The 27,167-nt window shown below is 56.7% G+C and overlaps 1 protein-coding gene across 1 annotated transcript in view; it reads left to right on the forward strand.

The window, feature by feature from the left end:
* The window catches only part of LOC118378839 (syntaxin-17), a 38,468-nt gene that overhangs the window by 884 nt on the left and 10,417 nt on the right, over window positions 1-27,167 (forward strand). The window contains 5 exon segments of the mRNA XM_052514946.1: window positions 1-36; window positions 3,869-3,934; window positions 8,973-9,165; window positions 9,366-9,484; window positions 9,636-9,686. The exon segment at window positions 1-36 is cut by the window's left edge and continues 156 nt beyond it. Of these exon segments, the coding sequence (XP_052370906.1) occupies window positions 1-36; window positions 3,869-3,934; window positions 8,973-9,165; window positions 9,366-9,484; window positions 9,636-9,686 (465 nt within the window).

Below are 27,167 nucleotides of genomic sequence, written 5' to 3' on the forward strand. Positions count from 1 at the left end.
GAAAGACTACAGAGACACCACAGCAATATACTGAAGGTAACACACACATATACTCACACACATATATACACACACACATACAGTGCCTTGCGAAAGTATTCGCCCCCCTTGAACTTTGCGACCTTTTGCCACATTTCAGGCTTCAAACATAAAGATATAAAACTGTATTTTTTTGTGAAGAATCAACAATAAGTGGGACACAATCATGAAGTGGAACGACATTTATTGGATATTTCAAACTTTTGTAACTAATCAAAAACGGAATAATTGGGCGTGCAAAATTATTCAGCCCCTTTACTTTCAGTGCAGCAAACTCTTTCCTGAAGTTCAGTGAGGATCTCTGAATGATCCAATGTTGACCTAAATGACTAATGATGATAAATACAATCCACCTGTGTGTAATCAAGTCTCCGTATAAATGCACCTGCACTGTGATAGTCTCAGAGGTCCGTTAAAAGCGCAGAGAGCATCATGAAGAACAAGGAACACACCAGGCAGGTCCGAGATACTGTTGTGAAGAAGTTTAAAGCCGGATTTGGATACAAAAAGATTTCCCAAGCTTTAAACATCCCAAGGAGCACTGTGCAAGCGATAATATTGAAATGGAAGGAGTATCAGACCACTGCAAATCTACCAAGACCTGGCCGTCCCTCTAAACTTTCAGCTCATACAAGGAGAAGACTGATCAGAGATGCAGCCAAGAGGCCCATGATCACTCTGGATGAACTGCAGAGATCAACAGCTGAGGTGGGAGACTCTGTCCATAGGACAACAATCAGTCGTATATTGCACAAATCTGGCCTTTATGGAAGAGTGGCAAGAAGAAAGCCATTTCTTAAAGATATCCATAAAAAGTGTCATTTAAAGTTTGCCACAAGCCACCTGGGAGACACACCATTTACATTTACATTTACATTTAAGTCATTTAGCAGACGCTCTTATCCAGAGCGACTTACAAATTGGTGCATTCACCTTATGACATCCAGTGGAACAGCCACTTTACAATAGTGCATCTAAATCTTTTAAGGGGGGTGAGAAGGATTACTTTATCCTATCCTAGGTATTCCTTAAAGAGGTGGGGTTTCAGGTGTCTCCGGCAGGTGGTGATTGACTCCGCTGTCCTGGCGTCGTGAGGGAGTTTGTTCCACCATTGGGGGCCAGAGCAGCGAACAGTTTTGACTGGGCTGAGCGGGAACTGTACTTCCTCAGTGGTAGGGAGGCGAGCAGGCCAGAGGTGGATGAACGCAGTGCCCTTGTTTGGGTGTAGGGCCTGATCAGAGCCTGGAGGTACTGAGGTGCCGTTCCCCTCACAGCTCCGTAGGCAAGCACCATGGTCTTGTAGCGGATGCGAGCTTCAACTGGAAGCCAGTGGAGAGAGCGGAGGAGCGGGGTGACGTGAGAGAACTTGGGAAGGTTGAACACCAGACGGGCTGCGGCGTTCTGGATGAGTTGTAGGGGTTTAATGGCACAGGCAGGGAGCCCAGCCAACAGCGAGTTGCAGTAATCCAGACGGGAGATGACAAGTGCCTGGATTAGGACCTGCGCCGCTTCCTGTGTGAGGCAGGGTCGTACTCTGCGGATGTTGTAGAGCATGAACCTACAGGAACGGGCCACCGCCTTGATGTTAGTTGAGAACGACAGGGTGTTGTCCAGGATCACGCCAAGGTTCTTAGCGCTCTGGGAGGAGGACACAATGGAGTTGTCAACCGTGATGACGAGATCATGGAACGGGCAGTCCTTCCCCGGGAGGAAGAGCAGCTCCGTCTTGCCGAGGTTCAGCTTGAGGTGGTGATCCGTCATCCACACTGATATGTCTGCCAGACATGCAGAGATGCGATTCGCCACCTGGTCATCAGAAGGGGGAAAGGAGAAGATTAATTGTGTGTCGTCTGCATAGCAATGATAGGAGAGACCATGTGAGGTTATGACAGAGCCAAGTGACTTGGTGTATAGCGAGAATAGGAGAGGGCCTAGAACAGAGCCCTGGGGACACCAGTGGTGAGAGCGCGTGGTGAGGAGACAGATTCTCGCCACGCCACCTGGTAGGAGCGACCTGTCAGGTAGGACGCAATCCAAGCGTGGGCCGCGCCGGAGATGCCCAACTCGGAGAGGGTGGAGAGGAGGATCTGATGGTTCACAGTATCGAAGGCAGCCGATAGGTCTAGAAGGATGAGAGCAGAGGAGAGAGAGTTAGCTTTAGCAGTGCGGAGCGCCTCCGTGATACAGAGAAGAGCAGTCTCAGTTGAATGACTAGTCTTGAAACCTGACTGATTTGGATCAAGAAGGTCATTCTGAGAGAGATAGCGGGAGAGCTGGCCAAGGACGGCACGTTCAAGAGTTTTGGAGAGAAAAGAAAGAAGGGATACTGGTCTGTAGTTGTTGACATCGGAGGGATCGAGTGTAGGTTTTTTCAGAAGGGGTGCAACTCTCGCTCTCTTGAAGACGGAAGGGACATAGCCAGCGGTCAGGGATGAGTTGATGAGCGAGGTGAGGTAAGGGAGAAGGTCTCCGGAAATGGTCTGGAGAAGAGAGGAGGGGATAGGGTCAAGCGGGCAGGTTGTTGGGCGGCCGGCCGTCACAAGACGCGAGATTTCATCTGGAGAGAGAGGGAGAAAGAGGTCAGAGCACAGGGTAGGGCAGTGTGAGCAGAACCAGCGGTGTCGTTTGACTTAGCAAACGAGGATCGGATGTCGTCGACCTTCTTTTCAAAATGGTTGACGAAGTCATCTGCAGAGAGGGAGGAGGGGGAGGGGGAGGAGGATTCAGGAGGGAGGAGGATTCAGGAGGGAGGAGAAGGTGGCAAAGAGCTTCCTAGGGTTAGAGGCATATGCTTGGAATTTAGAGTGGTAGAAAGTGGCTTTAGCAGCAGAGACAGAGGAGGAAAATGTAGAGAGGAGGGAGTGAAAGGATGCCAGGTCCGCAGGGAGGCGAGTTTTCCTCCATTTCCGCTCGGCTGCCCGGAGCCCTGTTCCGGAGCCCTGTTCCGCTCGGCTGCCCGGAGCCCACCAAACATGTGGAAGAAGGTGCTCTGGTCAGATGAAACCAAAATTGAACTTTTTGGCAACAATGCAAAACGTTATGTTTGGCGTAAAAGCAACACAGCTCATCACCCTGAACACACCATCCCCACTGTCAAACATGGTGGTGGCAGCATCATGGTTTGGGCCTGCTTTTCTTCAGCAGGGACAGGAAAGATGGTTCAAATTGATGGGAAGATGGATGGAGCCAAATACAGGACCATTCTGGAAGAAAACCTGATGGAGTCTGCAAAAGACCTGAGACTGGGACAGAGATTTGTTTTCCAACAAGACAATAATCCAAAACCTTTTAGCAAAATCTACAATGGAATGGTTCAAAAATAAATGGCCAAGTCAAAGTCCAGACCTGAATCCAATCGAGAATCTGTGGAAAGAACTGAAAACTGCTGTTCACAAATGCTCTCCATCCAACCTCACTGAGCTCGAGCTGTTTTGCAAGGAGGAATGGGAAAAAATTTCAGTCTCTCAATGTGCAAAACTGATAGAGACATACCCCAAGCGATTACAGCTGTATTAACTTAAGGGGGCTGAATAATTTTGCACACCCAATTTTTCAGTTTTTGATTTGTTAAACAAGTTTGAAATATCCAATAAATGTCGTTCCACTTCATGATTGTGTCTCACTTGTTGTTGATTCTTCACAAAAAAATACAGTTTTATATCTTTATGTTTGATGCCTGAAATGTGGCAAAAGGTCGCAAAGTTCAAGGGGGCCGAATACTTTCGCAAGGCACTGTATATACACACGCAAACTCACATCACCGACCATTGGAAGTTACAGAAGAACCACATACAGAGAAGCAGCAACTGAGCTTGTTATTTTCTTACAGTTCCAGCATAGTGGACAATGGGATCGCCTTCATCAGGAGCACATCAATGCCAGCCGCACTGTGCAGGTAAAACATAGACACACGCACACTGGCCTTGTGCTGAGTATATGCAGTATGTTGTGATTGTGTGCTGTGTGCCTGCAGGAGATCAGGAGTGTGTATGTAAAATTGAGTGTGTGTTATAAAAGGGTGTGTGTGTGTTTTCACAATGACACCACCATGTCTTTGGAAGTGAAGGATTCACCCCCACCTTCTTCACACACACACACACACACACACACACACACACACACACACACACACACACACACACACACACACACACACACACACACACACACACCATTCCCCTCAAACCCCTTGGGAGGGGCAGAGTGCTTTCCTGTGTGGCGTGTGTGTGTTTCTGTCCGCTGGGCTGGGTGTGTGTAAGGAAGCTGAAGATGGGTGATGATACACAAGGACATGCAGCACAGATAGAGCCTAAGAGAAGTAGAAAGAGAGCAAGAAAGGCAGAGGGAAGCAGAGAAAGACAGCATCACCCCCCCCCACTCTCTAGCAGGAAGTGGGCTCCTCTGCTTTCTGTATTTCTGTCTGCATGCCTCTATTTTCATCCATCACTCATCTATTCATCCCTTTCTCCTAACTGTGAATATTATTATAGACCCCCCTCTGCTGCTCATCCCTTTGAGGGAATAGGTTAGGTAGTTTAGACAGCACACTACAGATCACTTCCACACTCCATTCCCCCAGGGGGCAGCAGCAACCTTGTCCAGGTGGTTGGTAAGCACATTCGGTGCTGTCAATTAGGGTGATCGTTAGTCAGAGTACCAGCTCGGAGAGCCTACTGGTTTGATTTGAACATATTTATTTTTAGTCACCATCTGAACAAATAATAATCCACTTGGACCGGCCGACCAAGAGGTGAAGACGGAGCCCTGGACCTACGGTAAGGTAGCTGTCTCCTGGGTACATACATTCACACCTAGACGCATACGCTGATTCTTCAGGTTACAGACTAGTTAACTAGGCCTAAGACTTAGTGAGTGTAACAATATTAGCAGGCTAGTGAATCGGTTTCGTAACGCCCTGTGTGTGTGTGTTGGTGTGGCAGGGCCTATTTAGCAACGTGTGCCTGGTTTCACTTTCTCCCTGGTGTTTACTGTGTGTTTGTCTGCAGAGATGGAGTCCTGCTGCTTCACATGCCTGTCTGTCCCCCACTGACTGACTGGCTGACACACAGTCACACACACACCGCTGGCTGAGTGACTGACTATCATACAACGGTCTCAGGGGTTCCCCCCCTCCCCTCCATATCCCCTTCCCCCCAGAGATAACAACAGCCTTAAAACACACAAATATGGACCAGTTACACACTCCTACACTCCTTTCAATCAGTAGACCGTAGTTCTGTAAACGCCTTTTGCCAAAAAAAATTAAGATTTTTTTTTGTTTTTTTGTAATTTTTTATTTAACCTTTATTTAACCAGGTAGGATAGTTGAGAACAAGTTCTCATTTGCAACTGCGACCTGGCCAAGATAAAGCAAAGCAGTGTGACACAGACAACAACACAGAGTTACACATGGAATAAACAAGCCAATAACACAATAAACAAGTCAATGACACAGTAGAAAAAAGAAAGTCTATATACAGAAAGGCATGAGGAGGTTAGGCATGAGGAGGTAAGGCATGATGAGGTAAGGCATGAGGAGGTAAGGCATGATGAGGTAAGGCATGATGAGGTAAGGCATGAGGAGAAGGCATGAGGAGGTTAGGCATGAGGAGGTAAGGCATGAGGAGAAGGCATGAGGAGGTAAGGCATGATGAGGTAAGGCATGAGGAGAAGGCATGAGGAGGTAAGGCATGAGGAGGTAAGGCATGAGGAGGTAAGGCATGAGGAGGTAAGGCATGAGGAGGTAAGGCATGAGGAGGTAAGGCATGAGGAGGTAAGGCATGAGGAGGTAAGGCATGAGGAGGTAAGGCATGAGGAGGTAAGGCATGAGGAGGTAAGGCATGAGGAGGTAAGGCATGAGGAGGTAAGGCATGAGGAGGTAAGGCATGATGAGGAGGTGAGGAGAAGGCATGAGGAGGTAAGGCATGATGAGGTAAGGCATGAGGAGAAGGCATGAGGAGGTAAGGCATGATGAGGTAAGGCATGTAAGGCATGATGAGGTAAGGCATGAGGAGGTAAGGCATGAGGAGGTAAGGCATGAGGAGGTAAGGCATGATGAGGTAAGGCATGAGGAGGTAAGGCATGAGGAGGTAAGGCATGAGGAGGTAAGGCATGAGGAGAAGGCATGAGGAGGTTAGGCATGAGGAGGTAAGGCATGAGGAGGTAAGGCATGAGGAGGTAAGGCATGAGGAGGTAAGGCATGAGGAGGTAAGGCATGAGGAGGTAAGGCATGAGGAGGTAAGGCATGAGGAGGTAAGGCATGAGGAGGTAAGGCATGAGGAGGTAAGGCATGAGGAGAAGGCATGAGGAGGTAAGGCATGAGGAGGTAAGGCATGAGGAGAAGGCATGAGGAGGTAAGGCAATAAATAGGCCATAGGAGCGAATAATTACAATTTAGCAAATTAACACTGGAGTGATAAATGAGCAGATGATGATGTGCAAGTAGAGATACTGGTGTGCAAAATAGCAGAAAAGTAAACAAAATAAAAACAGTATGGGGATGAGGTAAGTAGATTGGGTGAGCTATTTACAGATGGACTATGTACAGCTGCAGCGATCGGTTAGCTGCTCAGATAGCTGATGTTTAAAGTTGGCGAGGAAAATAAAAGTCTCCAACTTCAGCGATTTTTGCAATTCTCTCCAGTCACAGGCAGCAGAGAACTGGAAGGAAAGGCGGCCAAAGAGGTGTTGGCTTTAGCGATGATCAGTGAGATATACCTGCTGGAGCGCGTGCTATGGGTGGGTGTTGTTATTGTGACCAGTGAACTGAGATAAGGCGGTGCTTTCCCTAGCATAGACTTATAGATGTCCTGGAGCCAGTGGGTCTGGCGACGAATATGTAGCGAGGGCCAGCCAACTAGAGCGTATAGGTCGCAATGGTGGTTGGTATAAGGTGATTTGGTAACAAAACGGATGGCACTGTGATAGACTGCATCCAGTTTGCTGAGTAGAGTATTGGAAGCCATTTTGTAGATGCCATCGCCGAAGTCGAGGATCGGTAGGATAGTCAGTTTTACTAGGGTAAGTTTGGCGGCGTGAGTGAAGGAGGCTTTGTTGCGAAATAGAAAGCCGATTCTAGATTTGATTTTGGATTGGAGATGTTTAATGAGTCTGGAAGGAGAGTATAGCCAGACACCTAGGTATTTATAGTTGTCCACATATTCTAGGTCAGAACTGTCCAGAGTAGTGATGCTGGTCGGGCGCGCGGGTGTGGGCAGCAAACGGTTGGAAAGCATGCATTTGGTTTTACTAGCGTTTAAGAGCAGTTGGAGGCCACGGAAGGAGTGTCGTATGGCATTGAAGCTCGTTTGGAGGTTAGTTAGCACAGTGTCCAAGGAAGGGCCAGAAGTATACAGAATGGTGTCGTCTGCGTAGAGGTGGATCAGGGAATCGCCCGCAGCAAGAGAGACATCATTGATATATACAGAGAAAAGAGTTGAACCCTGTGGTACCCCCATAGAGACTTGAACCCTGTGGTACCCCCATAGAGACTGCCAGAGGTCCGGACAACAGGCCCTCCGATTTGACACACTGAACTCTGTCTGAAAAGTAGTTGGTGAACCAGGTGAGGCAGTCATTAGAAAAACCAAGGCTATTGAGTCTGCCGATAAGAATACGGTGATTGACAGAGTCGAAAGCCTTGGCCAAGTCAACGAAGACGGCTGCACAGTACTGTCTTTTATCGATGGCGGTTATGCTATCGTTTAGTAACAATATCCTCTTAAATAAATCCTCTTCGATATAAAGTCCCCTGTTTACGGGACCTGCGCGGTTCTGACTGAAATTTTTGCTTATAAATCGATCGAGTTGGCTTGCATTGAGCAGTAGCCCTGATTTTTACAGACACAGTAGCATGTCTCTTCTGCCTGTGTGAAGCAGCATATGCCTGGAATCCTTACACCGTAATGCAGCGAGGGGGAGTGGTTTCATCACTGTACCACATTCAGATCGATTTATAGCCAGTAGTCTAAAATAATGAATAGATTTGAAACAAAACCCACTTTCTGTTTGTGATAGACGGACACTATATGAGATGAAAGGCCTAACGAGTTCATGAAATATTCTCAGTGATGGGGACAGACGTTTTGATCAAGAGACCTTTAGAAAATATGCCCATTTTCTCTAACAATAAATATACAAATATGTATTATACAGAAATCTTGTAGTTAGTCGTTTTATAAATTGATTATACTATATTAAGAACAAATAAGTTATTTCAAGCCTTCTTTATACAGTTTAGTTATAGGATATCCATCATATAACATGTTTGTATCATGTTTGAATCATGTTTGTGCTGTGTACTTGATATTGTGTCTTGAAAGGTGACTACACCTCACCAGTCTAACTGTTTTTCCAGAAAGGGGAAATTTGAACCGTAGAGATTGCAGCATTACTAGTTATTGTTTATGGCCCTCTCATGGTAAATAATTACTTTAGGGGATTACGTAGATTACATTTAAGAGGTTTTAACCAACCTTCTCCAGCAGCGCAGAGAGTTCATTCACCTGTTAATGTTCTTATTGTTGATGTTCTTTGTGTGTGTGTGTCTCTGTATGTGTGTTGTCTGTGAAGCGTATGCTAACAGGTCTTTAGCGTTCTGACAGGTGTCTCCCCGTGGCCATAGCAGCTCAATGCTAATCCAGTCTGCAGCTGTGCGTGTATGTTTATTCATCATGTCTAATTAGCATGGGAGCATATATTGGTCATGACCTCCTGACCCCTGCCCTGGTCTGCCCTGGGGCTGATGGGTACAACCAGGGGAGGCGATCTGACACCCTCCTACTTCCCCCCTTCTCACTCCTCCTCCCAGCAGAGACACTGAAACCTGTCTGTCTGTATGAGGGTGTACTTCTCTCTCTCTCTCGTGCCTCTTTTTTAAATCTATCTGTTGGGAAGTTGAACTACTTGTTGAACCTCTCTCTCACTCTCTGTAGCAGTTGAGGGCTAATGTTAGAGAGATGGAGAAGCTGTGTGGACGTGTCCGCCCGGAGGACGGCCCCGCCCTGGAGAGGCTGGTTCAGCCAATCAGAGACCGAGCATCTGCTGCCACGCAAGACTTCCTACTCCTGCATTCTAACCCCGCCCCTCTGCCACAGGCACCACGCCCCCCAGACCACTCATCCTCAGGTAGCACCGCCCCCTTCCCCTCTATTCAACTACATCAGTTCATTCCATTCTATGGCAGCCATGTTCACTCTTCCTTTATTGACCAATAAACCAACTAATAAATCAGCTAAATGCTCATTATGAATTTGAGAATTTCAGAAGCAGTAACATGTCAGGATCTAAAGTTGGTCACTCTGGTTCTCACTAACCTTGTCCATTAGGTGGTTCCCATGGTGATGATGTGGGCAGGGAGCCCCCTCCTGTCAATCAAACGCAGTACCTCCTCCCATTGATCCCCCTCAATGAGAGTGCTGCTGAGTCCTGGGACACCCTGGAGGAGGTGGGAATATTTGGGCCCCTTGTACTGTATTCACAAATTGTCTTAATAATAGATTAAGAAATTATAATATTTATTCATGTCTTTAATATGTCATATAGTAGGTTTTTGTTTATATTATTGTTGCTGTGTTAATATGAGTTTGTTTTGTCAGGACCTGAAGGAGCTTAGCGGTTTGGTGACAGAGTTCTCTCTGCTGGTCCATGTGAGTATTCTATGTACAGTGCATTCGGAAAGTATTCCCCTTGACTGTTTCCACATTTTGTTACGTTAGAGCCTAATTCTAAAATGGATTAACATGTTGATAAAGAGAAGGGGTCTGAATACTTCCCGAATGCACTGTTTGGTGTGTGCGTGTGTGTGTGTGTGTGTGTGTGTGTGTGTGTGTGTGTGTGTGTGTGTGTGTGTGTGTGTGTGTGTGTGTGTGTGTGTGTGTGTGTGTGTGTGTGTGTGTGTGTGTGTGTGTGTGTGTGTGTGTGTGTGTGTGTGTGTGTGTGTGTGTGTGTGTGATTGAGAGCTGACAAGGTCAGCAGACAATGCCTTCCTGGTGTCTAATGAGACCGGATGAATGACAGGGACAGGGCTACGTAACACAGATAGCCTGCTGCGGCTACGCTAAACATGCTGTTAGCACACAGGGCAGTGAGGGCACTGACAGACAGTGTAGTGAGCGACAGCTAGCCTAGCGTCTGTCTGCTGGGGCTCCTTAGAGAGCAGGTCACAGCACACCACAGGTTACTGGAGTTGGGCTGCAGGCAGGTGTACTGCTGGGGGAGGGGGGATGGTAGAAAATGGGCCATAGGGGAGAGGTGGGAGACGAGAGAGGATAGGAGAGAAGGGGGCTGTGTGTCCATGGGGAGTAGAGAGGAGAGTGCCGTGGGAGAGAACACAGGCAACAGGGCGTATGGTAGGCCAGGAGGAAAACAGACGACTCCGATTATCACTCTATCCCCTGGGAACGAAAGAGCAATAGGAGGGTGAGTGGGAGGAAGGGAGGGCTTAAACATGGTGAGAGAGGAGGGCAGAAAGAGGTGTAGAGAGAGAGATTTAGGGAGGGAGAGCGAGAGACGAGACCGAGAGGAGATTGTTTTGAAGGAGAGAGCATAAAGATGTTTTAGTGCTGTGGTCTCTCAGGGGTGACTGGTGTCGTTCAGGGACCAATACTCAGCCTCTCAACCACAGGGTAAACACTGCTGTGTGTCGGTGTTTGTACCTGCCTGGGGATTTGAGAGAGAGAGTGAGTGACGGGACAGAGACAGGCAAGTTGAGATGTTCAGACGCAGCCTGCTAGTGTCTGACTGAAGCACTCATCTCCCCCTGTTACACTGGCTGGAGCCTAGAAGCTCCACATCCACCAACAACCATACATACATCTGGGATTTAAAGGGAGGGAGGGTGAAGAAATGGGAACCGAAGTGAACATGAGAGTGGGGGAGAGATGTGAGGACTGAGGAGAGGAGTAAAGGTGTCAGCATGCTTTGGTTTAGAATGAGTGTGCTCGCATAATCCCTTAAAAGACCTTTGTTTGAAGTACCAAGCAGATCTTAGTCGAACAATTTTACATCCAAGATGTTTGGTGCGGTCTCCTTGAATGACATCAAACATTTAATTGAAGAATCCCTACTGTTGACCAATCACAGATGAAGGGGCGTAGACTTCAGCTACCGACTCCGGCATGCCTGGAGAAAATGTTTTCTCCAGGAAAAAGCCCTCACCGAAGACCAAAACTAACAAAAGCGTTACAATATGCCGTCATAATATATGCACGGCTGGGAAGCATGCAGACACCTTAAGGGAGAGGAGAATGATGGAGGGAGGGGACTGTAACGGAGAGGAGGGAGGGGACTGTAACGGAGAAGAGGGAGGGGACTGTAACAGAGAGGAGGGAGCGGACTGTAACGGAGATGAGGGAGGGGGCTGTAACGGGGAGGAGGGAGGGAGGGGGCTGTAACGGAGAGGAGGGAGGGAGGGAGCGGACTGTAACGGAGAGTAGGGAGGGGGCTGTAACGGAGAGGAGGGAGGGAGGGGACTGTAACGGAGAGGAGAGGGGACTGTAACGGAGAGGAGAGGGGACTGTAACGGAGAGGAAGGAGGGGACTGTAACGGAGAGGAAGGAGTGGACTGTAACGGAGAGGAGGGAGGGGGCTGTAATGGAGAGGAGGGACGGAGGGGGCTGTAACGGGGAAGAGGGAGGGAGGGGGCTGTAACGGGGAGGAGGGAAGGAGGGGGCTGTAACGGAGAGGAGGGAGGGAGGGAGCGGACTGTAACGGAGAGTAGGGAGGGGGCTGTAACGGAGATGAGGGAGGGGGCTGTAACGGGGAGGAGGGAGGGAGGGGGCTGTAACGGAGAGGAGGGAGGGAGGGAGCGGACTGTAACGGAGAGTAGGGAGGGGGCTGTAACGGAGAGGAGGGAGGGGAGGGGACTGTAACGGAGAGGAGAGGGGACTGTAACGGAGAGGAGAGGGGACTGTAACGGAGAGGAAGGAGGGGACTGTAACGGAGAGGAAGGAGTGGACTGTAACGGAGAGGAGGGAGGGGGCTGTAACAGAGAGGAGGGACGGAGGGGGCTGTAACGGGGAAGAGGGAGGGAGGGGGCTGTAACGGGGAGGAGGGAAGGAGGGGGCTGTAACGGAGAGGAGGGAGGGAGCGGACTGTAACGGAGAGGTGGGAGGGGGCTGTAAACGGAGAGGAGGGAGGGGACTGTAACAGAGAGGAGGGAGGGGAGGGGACTGTAACGGAGAGGAGAGGGGAGTAAGGAGAGAGGGGACTGTAACGGAGAGGAGAGAGGGGACTGTAACGGAGAGGAGAGAGGGGACTGTAACGGAGAGGAGGGAAGGGACTGTAACGGAGAGGAGGGAGGGGACTGTAACGGAGAGGAGGGAGGGGAGAGGAGGGAGGGGACTGTAACGGAGAGGAGGGAGGGGACTGTAACGGAGAGGAGGGAGGGGACTGTAACGGAGAGGTGAGGGGACTGTAACGGAGAGGAGGGAGGGGACTGTAACGGAGAGGAGGGAGGGGACTGTAACGGAGAGGAGGGAGGGGACTGTAACGGAGAGGAGGGAGGGGACTGTAACGGAGAGGAGGGAGGGGTCTGTAACGGAGAGGAGGGAGGGGACTGTAACGGAGAGGAGGGAGGGGACTGTAACGGAGAGGAGGGAGGGGACTGTAACGGAGAGGAGGGAGGGGACTGTAACGGAGAGGAGGGAGGGGGCTGTAATGGAGAGGGAGGAGGGGACTGTAACGGAGAGGAGGGAGGGGACTGTAACGGAGAGGTGAGGGGACTGTAACGGAGAGGAGGTAGGGGACTGTAACGGAGAGGAGGGAGGGGACTGTAACGGAGAGGAGGGAGGGGACTGTAACGGAGAGGAGGGAGGGGTCTGTAACGGAGAGGAGGGAGGGGACTGTAACGGAGAGGAGGGAGGGGACTGTAATGGAGAAGAGGGAGGGAGGGGGCTGTAACGGGGAGGAGGGAGGGAGGGGACTGTAACGGAGAGGAGGGAGGGGACTGTAACGGAGAGGAGGTAGGGGACTGTAACGGAGAGGAGGGAGGGGACTGTAACGGAGAGGAGGGAGGGAGGGGCTGTAACGGAGAGGGAGGGGGCTGTAACGGGGAGGAGGGATGGGGCTGTAACGGAGAGGAGGGAGGGAGGGAGCGGACTGTAACGGAGAGGAGGGAGGGGACTGTAACGGAAAGGAGGGAGGGGGCTGTAACGGAGAGGAGGGAGGGGGCTGTAACGGAGAGGAGGGAGGGGGCTGTAACGGAGAGGAGGTAGGGGACTGTAACGGAGAGGGAGGAGGGGACTGTAACGGAGAGGAGGGAGGGGACTGTAATGGAGAAGAGGGAGGGAGGGGGCTGTAACGCGGAGGAGGGAGGGAGGGGACTGTAACGGAGAGGAGGGAGGGGGCTGTAACGGGGAGGAGGGAGGGGGCTGTAACGGAGAGGAGGGAGGGGGCTGTAACGGAGAGGAGGTAGGGGACTGTAACGGAGAGGAGGAGGGGACTGTAACGGAGAGGAGGGAGGGGACTGTAACGGAGAGGAGGGAGGGAGGGAGGGGGCTGTAACGGAGAGGAGGGAGGGAGGGAGGGGGCTGTAACGGGGAGGAGGGAGGGAGGGGACTGTAACGGAGAGGAGGGAGGGGGCTGTAACGGGGAGGAGGGAGGGGGCTGTAACGGGGAGGAGGAAGGGGGCTGTAACGGAGAGGAGGGAGGGGACTGTAACGGAGAGGAGGGAGGGGACTGTAACGGAGAGGAGGGAGGGGACTGTAACGGACAGGAGGGAGGGGACTGTAACGGAGAGGAGGGAGGGGACTGTAACGGAGAGGAGGGAGGGGGCTGTAACGGAGAGGAGGTAGGGGACTGTAACGGAGAGGGAGGAGGGGACTGTTACGGGGAGGAGGGAGGGGACTGTAACGGAGAGGAGGGAGGGGACTGTAACGGAGAGGAGGGAGGGAGGGGGCTGTAACGGAGAGGAGGGAGGGAGGGGACTGTAACGGAGAGGAGGGAGGGGGCTGTAACGGAGAGGAGGGAGGGGACTGTAACGGACAGGAGGGAGGGGACTGTAACGGAGAGGAGGGAGGGGACTGTAACGGAGAGGAGGGAGGGGACTGTAACGGAGAGGAGGGAAGGAGGGGGCTGTAACGGAGAGGAGGGAGGGAGGGGGCTGTAACGGGGAGGAGGGAGGGAGGGAGCGGACTGTAACGGAGAGGAGGGAGGGGACTGTAACAGAGAGGAGGGAGGGGAGGGGACTGTAACGGAGAGGAGAGAGGGGACTGTAACGGAGAGGAGGGAGGGGATTGTAACGGAGAGGAGGGAGGGGGCTGTAACGGAGAGGAGGTAGGGGACTGTAACGGAGAGGGAGGAGGGGACTGTAACGGAGAGGAGGAAGGGGACTGTAACGGAGAGGAGGGAGGGGACTGTAACGGAGAGGAGGGAGGGGACTGTAACAGAGAGTAGGGAGGGGAGGGGACTGTAACGGGGAGGAGGGAGGGGGCTGTAACGGAGAGGAGGGAGGGAGGGGACTGTAACGGAGAGGAGGGAGGGGACTGTAACGGACAGGAGGGAAGGGACTGTAACGGAGTGGAGGGAGGGAGGGGGCTGTAACGGGGAGGAGGGAGGGAGGGAGCGGACTGTAACGGAGAGGAGGGAGGGGAGGGGACTGTAACGGAGAGGAGAGGGGACTGTAACGGAGAGGAGAGGGGACTGTAACGGAGAGGAGAGAGGGGACTGTAACGGAGAGGAGGGAGGGGATTGTAACGGAGAGGAGGGAGGGGACTGTAACGGAGAGGGAGGAGGGGACTGTAACGGAGAGGAGGAAGGGGACTGTAACGGAGAGGAGGGAGGGGACTGTAACTGAGAGGAGGGAGGGGACTGTAACGGAGAGGAGCTAGGGGAGGGGACTGTAACGGAGAGGAGAGTGGACTGTAACGGAGAGGAGGGAGGGGGCTGTAACGGAGAGGAGGGACGGAGGGGGCTGTAATGGGGAGGAGGGAGGGAGGGGCTGTAATGGCAAGGAGGGAGGGAGGGAGCGGACTGTAACGGAGAGGAGGGAGGGGACTGTAACGGAGAGGAGGGAGGGGGCTGTAACGGAGAGGAGGTAGGGGACTGTAACGGAGAGGGAGGAGGGGACTGTAACGGAGAGGAGGAAGGGGACTGTAACGGAGAGGAGGGAGGGGACTGTAACGGAGAGGAGAGGGGACTGTAACGGAGAGGAGGAAGGAGGGGACTGTAACGGAGAGGAAGGAGGGGACTGTAACGGAGAGGAGGGAGGGGGCTGTAACGGAGAGGAGGGACGGAGGGGGCTGTAACGGGGAGGAGGGAGGGAGGGGGCTGTAATGGCAAGGAGGGAGGGAGGGAGCGGACTGTAACGGAGAGGAGGGAGGGGACTGTAACGGAGAGGAGGGAGGGGACTGTAACGGAGAGGAGGGAGGGGACTGTAACGGAGAGGAGCGAGGGGAGGGGACTGTAACGGAGAGGAGAGTGGACTGTAACGGAGAGGAGGGAGGGGACTGTAACGGAGAGGAAGGAGGGGGCTGTAATGGAGAGGAGGGACGGAGGGGGCTGTAACGGGGAGGAGGGAGGGAGGGGGCTGTAATGGCAAGGAGGGAGGGAGGGAGCGGACTGTAACGGAGAGGAGGGAGGGGACTGTAACGGAGAGGAGGGAGGGGGCTGTAACGGAGAGGAGGTAGGGGACTGTAACGGAGAGGGAGGAGGGGACTGTAACGGAGAGGAGGAAGGGGACTGTAACGGAGAGGAGGGAGGGGACTGTAACGGAGAGGAGGGAGGGGACTGTAACGGAGAGGAGAGGGGACTGTAACGGAGAGGAGGAAGGAGGGGACTGTAACGGAGAGGAAGGAGGGGACTGTAACGGAGAGGAGGGAGGGGGCTGTAACGGGGAGGAGGGAGGGAGGGGGCTGTAATGGCAAGGAGGGAGGGAGGGGACTGTAACGGAGAGGAGGGAGGGGGCTGTAACGGAGAGGAGGGAGGGGGCTGTAACGGAGAGGAGGGAGGGGGCTGTAACGGAGAGGGAGGAGGGGACTGTAACGGAGAGGAGGGGGGGACTGTAACGGAGAGGAGGGAGGGAGGGAGGGGACTGTAACGGAGAGGAGGGAGGAGGGGACTGTAACGGAGAGGAGGAGGGGGCTGTAACGGGAGGAGGGAGGGAGGGGACTGTAACGGAGAGGAGGGAGGGGGCTGTAACGGGGAGGAGGGAGGGGGCTGTAACGGAGAGGAGGGAGGGGGCTGTAACGGAGAGGAGGTAGGGGACTGTAACGGAGAGGGAGGAGGGGACTGTAACGGAGAGGAGGGAGGGGACTGTAACGGAGAGGAGGGAGGGAGGGGGCTGTAACGGGGAGGAGGGAGGAGGGGGGCTGTAACGGGAGGAGGGAGGGAGGGGACTGTAACGGAGAGGAGGGGGGCTGTAACGGGGAGGAGGGAGGGGGCTGTAACGGGGAGGAGGGAGGGGCTGTAACGGAGAGGAGGGAGGGGACTGTAACGGAGAGGAGGGAGGGGGCTGTAACGGAGAGGAGGGAGGGGACTGTAACGGACAGGAGGGAGGGGACTGTAACGGAGAGGAGGGAGGGGACTGTAACGGAGAGGAGGGGGGGCTGTAACGGAGAGGAGGTAGGGGACTGTAACGGAGAGGGAGGAGGGGACTGTTACGGGAGGAGGGAGGGGACTGTAACGGAGAGGAGGGAGGGGCTGTAATGGAAAGGAGGGAGGGGACTGTAACGGAGAGGAGGGAGGGAGGGGGCTGTAACGGGGAGGAGGGAGGGGGCTGTAACGGAGAGGAGGGAGGGAGGGACTGTAACGGAGAGGAGGGAGGGGGCTGTAACGGAGAGGAGGGAGGGGACTGTAACGGAGAGGAGGGAGGGGACTGTAACGGACAGGAGGGAGGGGACTGTGACGGAGAGGAGGGAGGGGACTGTAACGGAGAGGAGGGAAGGAGGGGGCTGTAACGGAGAGGAGGGAGGGAGGGGGCTGTAACGGGGAGGAGGGAGGGAGGGAGCGGACTGTAACGGAGAGGAGGGAGGGGAGGGGACTGTAACGGAGAGGAGAGGGGACTGTAACGGAGAGGAGAGGGGACTGTAACGGAGAGGAGAGAGGGGACTGTAACGGAGAGGAGGGAGGGGATTGTAACGGAGAGGAGGGAGGGGACTGTAACGGAGAGGGAGGAGGGGACTGTAACGGAGAGGAGGAAGGGGACTGTAACGGAGAGGAGGGAGGGGACTGTAACGGAGAGGAGGGAGGGGACTGTAACGGAGAGGAAGGAGGGGGCTGTAACGGAGAGGAGGGAGGGGATTGTAACGGAGAGGAGGGAGGGGACTGTAACGGAGAGGGAGGAGGGGACTGTAACGGAGTGGAGGAAGGGGACTGTAACGGAGAGGAGGGAGGGGACTGTAACGGAGAGGAGGGAGGGGACTGTAACGGAGAGGAAGGAGGGGGCTGTAACGGAGAGGAGGGACGGAGGGGCTGTAACGGGGAGGAGGGAGGGAGGGGGCTGTAATGGCAAGGAGGGAGGGAGGGAGCGGACTGTAACGGAGAGGAGGGAGGGGACTGTAACAGAGAGGAGGGAGGGGACTGTAACGGAGAGGAGGGAGGGGGCTGTAACGGAGAGGAGGTAGGGGACTGTAACGGAGAGGAGGAAGGGGACTGTAACGGAGAGGAGGGAGGGGACTGTAACGGAGAGGAAGGAGGGGACTGTAACGGAGAGGAAGGAGGGGACTGTAACGGAGAGGAGGGAGGGGACTGTAACGGAGAGGAAGGAGGGGACTGTAACGGAGAGGAGGGAGGGGACTGTAACGGAGAGGAGGGAGGGGGCTGTAACGGAGAGGAGGGACGGAGGGGGCTGTAACGGGAGGAGGGAGGGGAGGGAGGGGCTGTAATGGCAAGGAGGAGGGAGGGAGCGGACTGTAACGGAGAGGAGGGAGGGACTGTAACGGAGAGGAGGGAGGGGCTGTAACGGAGAGGAGGGAGGGGCTGTAACGGAGAGGAGGGAGGGGCTGTAACGGAGAGGAGGTAGGGACTGTAACGGAGAGGGAGGAGGGGACTGTAACGGAGAGGAGGGAGGGAGGGAGGGGCTGTAACGGGGAGGAGGGAGGGAGGGGACTGTAACGGAGAGGAGGGAGGGGGCTGTAACGGAGAGGAGGGAGGGGGCTGTAACGGAGAGGAGGGAGGGGACTGTAACGGAGAGGAGGGAGGGGGCTGTAACGGAGAGGAGGGAGGGGACCGTAACGGAGAGGAGGGAGGGGACTGTAACGGAGAGGAGGGAGGGGCTGTAACGGAGAGGGAGGAGGGGACTGTTACGGGGAGGAGGGAGGGGACTGTAACGGAGAGGAGGGAGGGGGCTGTAACGGAGAGGGAGGAGGGGACTGTTACGGGGAGGAGGGAGGGGACTGTAACGGAGAGGAGGGAGGGGGCGGGCTGTAACGGGGAGGAGGGAGGGGGCTGTAACGGAGAGGAGGGAGGGAGGGGACTGTAACGGAGAGGAGGGAGGGGGCTGTAACGGAGAGGAGGGAGGGGACTGTAACAGACAGGAGGGAGGGGACTGTAACGGAGAGGAGGGAGGGGACTGTAACGGAGAGGAGGGAGGGGACTGTAACGGAGAGGAGGGAAGGAGGGGGCTGTAACGGAGAGGAGGGAGGGAGGGGGCTGTAACGGGGAGGAGGGAGGGAGGGAGCGGACTGTAACGGAGAGGAGGGAGGGGACTGTAACAGAGAGGAGGGAGGGGAGGGGACTGTAACGGAGAGGAGAGGGGACTGTAACGGAGAGGAGAGAGTGGACTGTAACGGAGAGGAGGGAGGGGACTGTAACGGAGAGGAGGGAGGGGGCTGTAACGGAGAGGAGGTAGGGGACTGTAACGGAGAGGGAGGAGGGGACTGTAACGGAGAGGAGGAAGGGGACTGTAACGGAGAGGAGGGAGGGGACTGTAACGGAGAGGAGGGAGGGGACTGTAACGGAGAGGAGGGAGGGGACTGTAACAGAGAGGAGGGAGGGGGCTGTAACGGGGAGGAGGGAGGGGCTGTAACGGGAGGAGGGAGGGGCTGTAACGGAGAGGAGGGAGGGGACTGTAACGGAGAGGAGGGAGGGGAGGGACTGTAACGGAGAGGAGGGAGGGGGCTGTAACGGGAGGAGGGAGGGGCTGTAACGGAGAGGAGGGAGGGAGGGACTGTAACGGAGAGGAGGGAGGGGCTGTAACGGAGAGGAGGGAGGGGACTGTAACGGAGAGGAGGGAGGGGACTGTAACGGACAGGAGGGAGGGGACTGTAACGGAGAGGAGGGAGGGGACTGTAACGGAGAGGAGAGGGGACTGTAACGGAGAGGAGAGGGGACTGTAACGGAGAGGAGAGAGGGGACTGTAACGGAGAGGAGGGAGGGGATTGTAACGGAGGAGGAGGAGGGAGGGGCTGTAACGGAGAGGAGGTAGGGGACTGTAACGGAGAGGAGGAGGGGACTGTAACGGAGAGGAGGAAGGGGACTGTAACGGAGAGGAGGGAGGGGACTGTAACGGAGAGGAGGGAGGGGACTGTAACGGAGAGGAGGGAGGGGACTGTAACAGAGAGGAGGGAGGGGAGGGGACTGTAACGGAGAGGAGGGAGGGGCTGTAACGGGAGGAGGGAGGGGCTGTAACGGAGAGGAGGAGGGAGGGGACTGTAACGGAGAGGAGGGGGGACTGTAACGGAGAGGAGGGAGGGGACTGTAACGGAGAGGAGGGAGGGGACTGTAACGGAGAGGAGGGAGGGGACTGTAACGGAGAGGAGGGGAGGGGACTGTAACGGAGAGGAGGGAGGGGACTGTAACGGAGAGGAGGGAAGGAGGGGCTGGAGAGGAGGGAGGGAGGGGCTGTAACGGGGAGGAGGGAGGGAGGGGGGACTGTAACGGAGAGGAGGGAGGGGGGGACTGTAACGGAGAGGAGAGGGGACTGTAACGGAGAGGAGAGGGGACTGTAACGGAGAGGAGAGAGGGGACTGTAACGAGAGAGGAGGGAGGGGATTGTAACGGAGAGGAGGGAGGGGACTGTAACGGAGAGGGAGGAGGGGACTGTAACGGAGTGGAGGAAGGGGACTGTAACGGAGAGGAGGGAGGGACTGTAACGGAGAGGAGGGAGGGGACTGTAACGGAGAGGAAGGAGGGGGCTGTAACGGAGAGGAGGGAAGGAGGGGCTGTAACGGGAGAGGGAGGGAGGGGCTGTAATGGCAAGGAGGGGAGGGAGGACTGTAACGGAGAGGAGGGAGGGGACTGTAACAGAGAGGAGGGAGGGACTGTAAGGAGAGGAGGGAGGGGCTGTAACGGAGAGGAGGGAGGGGACTGTAACGGAGAGGAGGAAGGGGACTGTAACGGAGAGGAGGGAGGGGACTGTAATGGAGAGGAGGGGGACTATTGTAACGGAGAGGAGGGAGGGGACTGTAACGGAGAGGAGGAGGGGACTGTAACGGAGAGGAAGGAGGGGACTGTAACGGAGAGGAGGGAGGGGACTGTAACGGAGAGGAAGGAGGGGACTGTAACGGAGAGGAGGGAGGGGGCTGTAACGGAGAGGAGGAGGAGGGGCTGTAACGGGGAGGAGGGAGGGAGGGGGCTGTAATGGCAAGGAGGGAGGGAGGGAGGGACTGTAACGGAGAGGAGGGAGGGGACTGTAACGGAGAGGAGGGAGGGACTGTAACGGAGAGGAGGGAGGGGCTGTAACGGGAGAGGGAGGGAGGGGGCTGTAACAAGGAGGGGAGGGAGGGAGGGACTGTAACGGAGAGGAGGAGGGGACTGTAACGGAGAGGAGGGAGGGGGACTGTAACGGAGAGGAGGGAGGGGACTGTAACGGAGAGGAGGGAGGGGACTGTAACGGAGAGGAGGTAGGGGGACTGTAACGGAGAGGGAGGAGGGGACTGTAACGGAGAGGAGGGAGGAGGGAGGGGGCTGTAACGGGGAGGAGGGAGGGGGACTGTAACGGAGAGGAGGGAGGGGACTGTAACGGGAGAGGAGGGAGGGGACTGTAACGGAGAGGAGGGAGGGGGCTGTAACGGAGAGGAGGGAGGGGACTGTAACGGAGAGGAGGGAGGGGACTGTAACGGAGAGGAGGGAGGGGGACTGTAACGGGGAGAGGAGGGAGGGGACTGTAACGGGAGAGGGAGGGAGGGGCTGTAACGGAGAGGGAGGGAGGGGACTGTAACGGAGAGGAGGGAGGGGACTGTAACGGAGAGGAGGGAGGGGACTGTAACGGAGAGGAGGGGAGGGGACTGTAACGGGAGGAGGGAGGGACTGTAACGGAGAGGAGGGAGGGGGCTGTAATGGAGAGGAGGGAGGGGACTGTAACGGGAGGAGGAGGGAGGGACTGTAACGGAGAGGAGGGAGGGGACTGTAACGGAGAGAGGAGGGAGGGAGGGGACTGTAACGGAGAGGAGGAGGGGCTGTAACGGGAGGAGGGAGGGGACTGTAACGGACAGGAGGGAGGGGACTGTAACGGAGAGGAGGAGGGGACTGTAACGGAGAGGAGGGAGGGGGCTGTAACGGAGGAGGAGGGAGGGGACTGTAACGGAGAGGAGGGAGGGAGGGACTGTAACGGAGAGGAGGGAGGGGACTGTAACAGAGGAGGAGGGAGGGAGAGGGGACTGTAACGGAGAGGAGGGAGGGGACTGTAACGGAGAGGAGGGAGGGAGGGGACTGTAACGGAGAGGAGGGGGAGGGACTGTAACGGAGAGGAGGGAGGGGCTGTAACGGAGAGGGAGGGAGGGGGACTGTAACGGAGAGGAGGGAGGAGAGGGACTGTAACGGAGAGGAGGGAGGGACTGTAACGGAGAGGAGGGAGGGACTGTAACGGAGAGGAGGAGGGAGGGGACTGTAACGGAGAGGAGGGAGGGGCTGTAACGGGAGGAGGGAGGGGACTGTAACGGAGAGGAGGGAGGGGACTGTAACGGAGAGGAGGGAGGGGACTGTAACGGAGAGGAGGGAGGGACTGTAACGGAGAGGGAGGGGGACTGTAACGGAGGAGGGAGGGAGGGGACTGTAACGGAGGGAGGAGGGAGGAGGGAGGGGACTGTAACGGAGAGGAGGGAGGGGACTGTAACGGAGAGGAGGAGGGGACTGTAACGGAGAGGAGGGAGGGGACTGTAACGGAGAGGAGGGAGGGGACTGTAACGGAGGAGGAGGGAGGGGAGAGGAGGGAGGAGGAGGGGACTGTAACGGAGAGGAGGGAGGGAGGGGGACTGTAACGGAGAGGAGGGGAGGGGACTGTAACGGAGAGGAGGGAGGGGAGGGGACTGAACGGAGAGGAGGGAGGGGACTGTAACGGAGAGGAGGAGGGGACTGTAACGGAGAGGAGGGAGGGGACTGTAACGGAGAGGAGGGGGGGGACTGTAACGGAGAGGAGGAGGAGGGGACTGTAACGGAGAGGGGGGAGGGGACTGTAACGGAGAGGAGGAGGGGACTGTAACGGAGAGGAGGAGGGGACTGTAACGGAGAGGAGGAGGGGACTGTAACGGAGAGGAGGAGGGGACTGTAACGGAGAGGAGGAGGGGACTGTAACGGAGAGGAGGGAGGGGACTGTAACGGAGAGGAGGGAGGGACTGTAACGGGGAGGAGGAGGGAGGGGACTGTAAGGGGAGGAGGGAGGGAGGGGGACTGTAACGGAGAGGAGGGGGAGGGACTGTAACGGAGAGGAGGGAGGGACTGTAAGGAGAGGAGGAGGGGACTGTAACGGAGAGGAGGGAGGGGACTGTAACGGAGAGGAGGAGGGGGAGGAGGGAGGGGACTGTAACGGAGAGGAGGGAGGGGGCTGTAACGGGAGGAGGGAGGGGACTGTAACGGAGAGGAGGGAGGGGGACTGTAACGGAGAGGAGGGGAGGGACTATAACGGGAGGAGGGGGAGGGACTGTAACGGAGAGGAGGAGGGGACTGTAACGGAGAGGAGGGGGGGGGACTGTAACGGAGAGGAGGGAGGGGACTGTAACGGAGAGGAGGGAGGAGGGACTGGGAGGGGAGGGACTGTAACGGAGAGGAGGAGGGGACTGTAACGGAGAGGAGGGAGGGGACTGTAACGGAGAGGAGGGAGGGGGCTGTAACGGAGAGGAGAGGGGACTGTAACGGAGAGGAGGGAGGGGCTGTAACGGGGAGGAGGGAGGGAGGGGACTGTAACGGAGAGGAGGGAGGGCTGTAACGAGAGGAGGGAGGGGACTGTAACGGAGAGGAGGGAGGGGACTGTAACGGAGAGGAGGGAGGGGACTGTAACGGAGAGGAGGGAGGGACTGTAACGGAGAGGAGGGAGGGAGGGGGCTGTAACGGAGAGGAGGGAGGGACTGTAACGGAGAGGAGGGGGGGCTGTAACGGAGAGGAGGAGGAGGGGACTGTAACGGAGAGGAGGGAGGGGGAGGGGGCTGTAACGGAGGAGGGAGGGGACTGTAACGGAGAGGAGGGAGGGACTGTAACGGGAGGAGGGACTGTAACGGAGAGGAGGGAGGGGACTGTAACGGAGAGGAGGGGGACTGTAACGGAGAGGAGGGAGGGGACTGTAACGGAGAGGAGGGAGGGGCTGTAACGGAGAGGAGGGAGGGGACTGTAACGGAGAGGAGGGAGGGGACTGTAACGGAGAGGAGGGAGGGGACTGTAACGGAGACGGGAGGGAGGGGGCTGTAACGGAGAGGGGAGAGGGAGGGGACTGAGGAGGGAGGGAGGGGGCTGTAACGAGAGGAGAGGGGGTAACGGGGAGGAGGAGGGGCTGTAACGGGGAGGGGAGGGGACTGTAACGGGGGAGGAGGGAGGGGCTGTAACGGAGAGGAGGGAGGGGGTAACGGAGAGGAGGGAGGGGGGACTGTAACGGAGAGGAGGGGAGGGGCTGTAACGGAGAGGAGGGAGGGGACTGTAACGGAGAGGAGGGAGGGACTGTAACGGAGAGGGAGGAGGGGACTGTAACGGAGGAGGAGGGAGGGACTGTAACGGAGAGGAGGGAGGGAGGGGGCTGTAACGGAGAGGAGGGAGGGGGCTGTAAGGAGAGGGGGAGGGGACTGTAACGGAGAGGAGGGAGGGGACTGTAACGGAGAGGAGGAGGGGACTGTAACGGGGAGGAGGGAGGGGACTGTAACGGAGAGGAGGGAGGGGACTGTAGAACGGAGAGGAGGGAGGGGACTGGAGAGGAGGGAGGGAGGGACTGTAACGGGAGGAGGGAGGAGGGAGGGACTGTAACGGAGAGGAGGGAGGGGACTGTAACGGAGAGGAGGGAGGGGACTGTAACAGAGAGGAGGAGGGGAGGGGACTGTAACGGAGAGGAGGGAGGGGACTGTAACGGAGAGGAGGGAGGGGACTGTAACGGAGAGGAGGAGGGGACTGTAACGGAGAGGAGGGAGGGGACTGTAAAGGAGAGGAGGGAGGGGACTGTAACGGAGAGGAGGAGGGGACTGTAACGGAGAGGAGGAGGGGACTGTAACGGAGAGGAGGGGACTGTGGCGGAGAGGGGAGGGGACTGTAACGGGAGGAGGAGGGGAGGGGACTGTAACGGAGAGGAGGAGGGGACTGTAACGGAGAGGAGGGAGGGGACTGTAACGGAGAGGAGGAGGGGACTGTAACGGAGAGGAAGGGGGTACTGTAACGGAGAGGAGGGAGGGGACTGTAACGGAGAGGAGGGAGGGGACTGTAACGGAGAGGAGGGAGGGGACTGTAACGGAGAGGAGGGAGGGGGACTGTAACGGAGAGGAGGGAGGGGACTGTAACGGAGAGGAGGGAGGGGGCTGTAAGGAGAGGAGGGAGGGGCTGTAACGGAGGAGGAGGGAGATGGACTGTAACGGAGAGGAGGGGACTGTAACGGAGAGGAGGGAGGGGCTGTAACGGAGAGGAGAGGTGGAGGGGACTGTAACGGAGAGGAGGAGGGGACTGTAACGGAGAGGAGGGAGGGGACTGTAACGGAGAGGAGGGAGGGGCTGTAACGGAGAGGAGGAGGGGACTGTAACGGGGGAGAGGAGGGAGGGGACTGTAACGGAGAGGAGGGAGGGGGACTGTAACGGAGAGGAGGAGGGGACTATAACGGGAGAGGGAGGGAGGGACTGTAACGGAGAGGAGGGAGGGACTGTAACGGAGAGGAGGGAGGGGACTGTAACGGAGAGGAGGGAGGGGACTGTAACGGAGAGGAGGGAGGGGACTGTAACGGAGGAGGGAGGGAGGGGACTGTAACGGAGAGGAGGAGGGGCTGTAACGGAGAGGAGGGAGGGGACTGTAACGGAGAGGAGGGAGGGGACTGTAACGGGAGAGGAGGGAGGGGACTGTAACGGAGAGGAGGAGGGACTGTAAAGGGAGAGGAGGGAGGGGACTGTAACGAGAGGAGGGAGGGACTGTAATGGAGAGGAGGGAGGGGACTGTAACGGAGAGGAGGGAGGGGACTGTAACGGAGGAGGAGGGGAAGGGGCTGTAAGGGGGGAGGGGAGGGGGCTGTAACGGAGAGGAGGGAGGGGGACTGTAACGGGAGGAGGGAGGGGGCTGTAACGGAGAGGAGGAGGGAGGGGACTGTAACGGAGAGGAGGGAGGGGGCTGTAACGGAGAGGAGGGAGGGAGGGGACTGTAACGGAGAGGAGGGAGGGGGCTGTAACGGAGAGGAGGGAGGGGACTGTAACGGAGAGGAGGAGGGGCTGTAACGGAGAGGAGGGAGGGGGGAGGAGGGGGGACTGTAACGGAGAGGAGGGAGGGGACTGTAACGGACAGGAGGGAGGGGACTGTAACGGAGAGGAGGAGGGGACTGTAACGGAGAGGAGGAGGGGACTGTAACGGAGAGGAGGGAGGGGACTGTAACGGAGAGGAGGGAGGGGGACTGTAACGGAGAGGAGGAGGGGACTGTAACGGGAGGGAGGAGGGGACTGTAACGGAGAGGAGGAGGGGACTGTAACGGAGAGGAGGGAGGGGACTGTAACGGAGAGGAGGGAGGGGCTGTAACGGAGAGGAGGGAGGGGACTGTAAACGGAGAGGAGGGAGGGACTGTAACGGAGAGGAGGGAGGGGGCTGTAACGGAGAGGAGGGGGGACTGTAACGGAGAGGAGGAGGAGGGACTGTAACGGAGAGGAGGGGGGGACTGTAACGGAGAGGAGGGAGGGGGGGACTGTAACGGAGGAGGGAGGGGGCTGTAACGGAGAGGAGGGAGGGGACTGTAACGGAGAGGAGGAGGGGGGACTGTAACGGGAGGGAGGAGGGGACTGTAACGGAGAGGAGGGAGGGGAACGGAGAGGAGGGAGGGGCTGTAACGGAGAGGAGGGAGGGGACTGTAACGGGGAGGAGGGAGGGGACTGTAACGAGGAGAGGAGGGAGGGGACTGTAACGGAGAGGAGGGAGGGGACTGTAATGGAGAGGAGGGAGGGGACTGTAACGGAGAGGAGGGAGGGCTGTAACGGAGGAGGAGGGGGAGGGACTGTAACGGAGAGGTTGGAGGGGACTGTAACGGGGAGGAGGGAGGGGACGTAACGGACAGGAGGGAGGGACTGTAACGGAGAGGAGGAGGGGACTGTAAGGGAGAGGAGGGTGGGAGGGAGGGGACTATAATGGAGAGGAGGGAGTTAGGGGGCTGTAAGGGAGAGGGAGGGAGGGGACTGTACTGGAGAGGAGGTAGGGGACTGTAACAGAGAGGGAGGAGGGGACTGTAACGGAGAGGAGGGAGGGGACTGTAACGGAGAGGAGGGAGGGAAGGAGGGGGCTGTAACGGGAGGAGGGAGGGGGCTGTAACGGAGAGGAGGAGGGAGGGGACTGTAACGGAGAGGTTGGAGGGGCTGTAACGGAGAGGAGGGGGGGACTGTAACGGAGAGGAGGGAGGGGACTGTAACGGAGAGGAGGGAGGGACTGTAACGGAGAGGAGGGAGGGGACTGTAATGGAGAGGAGGGAGGGACTGTAACGGAGAGGAGGGAGGGGACTGTAACGGAGAGGAGGGAGGGGACTGTAACGGAGAGGAGGGAGGGAGGAGGGACTGTAACGGGGAGGAGGGAGGGGACTGTAACGGAGAGGAGGGAGGAGGGGACTGTAACGGAGAGGAGGGAGGGGACTGTAACGGAGAGGAGGGAGGGGACTGTAACGGAGAGGAGGTAGGGGACTGTAACGGAGAGGAGGGAGGGACTGTAACGGAGAGGAGGAGGGGACTGTAACGGAGAGGAGGGAGGGGCTGTAATGGAGAGGAGGAGGGACTGTAACGGAGAGGAGGGAGGGGACTGTAACGGAGAGGAGGGAGGGGGCTGTAACGGGA

This window comes from Oncorhynchus keta, unplaced genomic scaffold (genome assembly GCF_023373465.1).
Source record: "Oncorhynchus keta strain PuntledgeMale-10-30-2019 unplaced genomic scaffold, Oket_V2 Un_scaffold_20222_pilon_pilon, whole genome shotgun sequence".
NCBI classification, from domain to species: domain Eukaryota; kingdom Metazoa; phylum Chordata; class Actinopteri; order Salmoniformes; family Salmonidae; genus Oncorhynchus; species Oncorhynchus keta.